General features: G+C 36.6%; 1 protein-coding gene across 1 annotated transcript; it reads left to right on the top strand.

Annotated features, from left to right (window-relative positions):
- Window positions 1–86: 86 nt before the first annotated feature.
- On the top strand, window positions 87–1,264 carry LOC107730917 (selenoprotein O-like; the record flags this gene model as incomplete). Its single annotated transcript, XM_016541873.1, has 4 exons — window positions 87–243; window positions 349–490; window positions 824–959; window positions 1,096–1,264. Coding segments are annotated over exons 1-4 (500 nt in total), but the record flags the coding sequence as incomplete, so codon positions are not given.
- Between the last annotated feature and the right edge of the window lie 844 nt (window positions 1,265–2,108).

Below are 2,108 nucleotides of genomic sequence, written 5' to 3'. Positions count from 1 at the left end.
TTTAGATTAGTTAGATTAGTAATATTTTAGATAAATCATTCAATATCAGATAAAACTTTCCATCTTTATTTATATGTACTATATGTACTTGAATATGCACTTTTATTACTAGGTGACCTTACGAACAGCGAGGCTGGTGGCTCAGTGGCAGTGTGTGGGTTTCTGTCATGGAGTCCTCAATACTGATAACATGAGCATCCTGGGCCTGACTTTGGACTATGGGCCTTTCGGCTTCATGGACCGGTAAAGTCTGATATAAACCTCAAACGTTATTCCGACTGTTCAGCAATAATTTGCATTAATGAGCAATCATTCATGAACATTAATTTCCTTGTTTTTTCTTTCTAGTTTTGACCCAGATTTCATCTGTAATGCCTCCGATACTTCAGGGCGGTATTCTTACCAAGCCCAGCCGGCCATCTGTCGCTGGAATTTAGCTCGGCTCGCTGAAGCCCTGGTACCTGATCTACCTCCGGACCGGGCCGAACAGGTGCTGGATGAGTACCTGCCTCTATACAATGACTTCTATCTGAGCAACATGAGGAAGAAACTGGGTCTGCTGAGGAAGGAAGAACCAGAGGACGAGATACTCATAACAGAACTTATGCAGACTATGCATAACACGGGTATGAAGATAGTATGAAGAACGATCATCCTGGAGCAATTGTGTTATTCATGGTTCTGTAAAATGTCTTGACGTGTCAAATATATTAGAGGGGGATAATTTTATTCTATCTCTCTACCTTTTCCTCCTCTTAGGTGCGGATTTCAGCAATACTTTCCGTAGCTTGAGTCAGATTTCCTGCCGGACCGGGCCGAACAGGTGCTGGATGAGTACCTGCCTCTATACAATGACTTCTATCTGAGCAACATGAGGAAGAAACTGGGTCTGCTGAGGAAGGAAGAACCAGAGGACGAGATACTCATAACAGAACTTATGCAGACTATGCATAACACGGGTATGAAGATAGTATGAAGAAAGATCATCCTGGAGCAATTGTGTTATTCATGGTTCTGTAAAATGTCTTGACGTGTCAAATATATTAGAAAAGGGGGATAATTTTATTCTATGTCTCTACATTTTCCTCCTCTTAGGTGCGGATTTCAGCAACACTTTCCGTAGCTTGAGTCAGATTTCCTGCCCAACACAGCAGGAGGGGGAAGATGAAAGTGAGGCTGAAAAACAAGCCACAGAGCTTCTCCTGCGGCAGTGTGCCTCTCTAGAGGAGCTCAAAGCTGCAAACAGACCCACCATGGATCCACGGTAACACCTCAGTGTATATTCTCATGTACACTACCATTCAAAAGTTTGTGGTCATAAAGAATTGTAAATGTTTTTAAAACAGATTATGCTCTTATGCTCACCAAGGCTGCATTTATTTTGATTAAATATATAGTAAAAACAGTTATATTGTGAAATGTATTACAATGTGAAATAATATTTTACTATATTTTAAAATGTAATTTATTCCTGTGATGGCAAAGCTGAATTTTCAGCAGCAATTACTCCAGTCTTCAGTGTCATGTGATCCTTCAGAAATCATTCTAATATGCTGAATTGGTGCGCAAGAAACATTTATTATGATTATCAATGTTGAAAACAGTTTTGTCTTTACGGTCACTTTTGATCAGTTTAATGCATCCTTGCTGAAAAAAAGTATTAATTTTGTTTAAATAAAAATAACTGACCCCAAACCGTTGAATAGTAGTGTATATATTTAGAAATTTTTACCATAAATAGTGTAAAATGTATTAATGGTGTATAATGATCAAAGTTCTGCTTGGTTTACTATGTAGTAAGCCCAACTGAACTATTTCCTCTAGCTCTTAAAAAAATTTTCAATTTACCAACTAAAGACAAAATGTCACACTGTTCTCATTATCTACTTTAAGATGGGAATAGATTTTTGGACTGCTGTTCAGAGCAAAAAGTAAAAAAAAAACAAAAAAAATTAGAATATTAAATATTTAACTTAACTTAAATATTTAATGTGACTTTGACAACTAACTGAAAGAAAAAAGAAAAAAAAATCTAAAAATAGAAATATTTTAAAAGAATAAAAACTAAACCACTAAGTGACAAAAGCACATATAAAAATAAAGGTGAA

This window comes from Sinocyclocheilus rhinocerous, unplaced genomic scaffold, assembly GCF_001515625.1.
Source record: "Sinocyclocheilus rhinocerous isolate Xijiao unplaced genomic scaffold, SAMN03320098_v1.1 scaffold2806, whole genome shotgun sequence".
Lineage (NCBI taxonomy): Eukaryota > Metazoa > Chordata > Actinopteri > Cypriniformes > Cyprinidae > Sinocyclocheilus > Sinocyclocheilus rhinocerous.
This window is presented reverse-complemented; position numbering and strand designations above follow the sequence as displayed.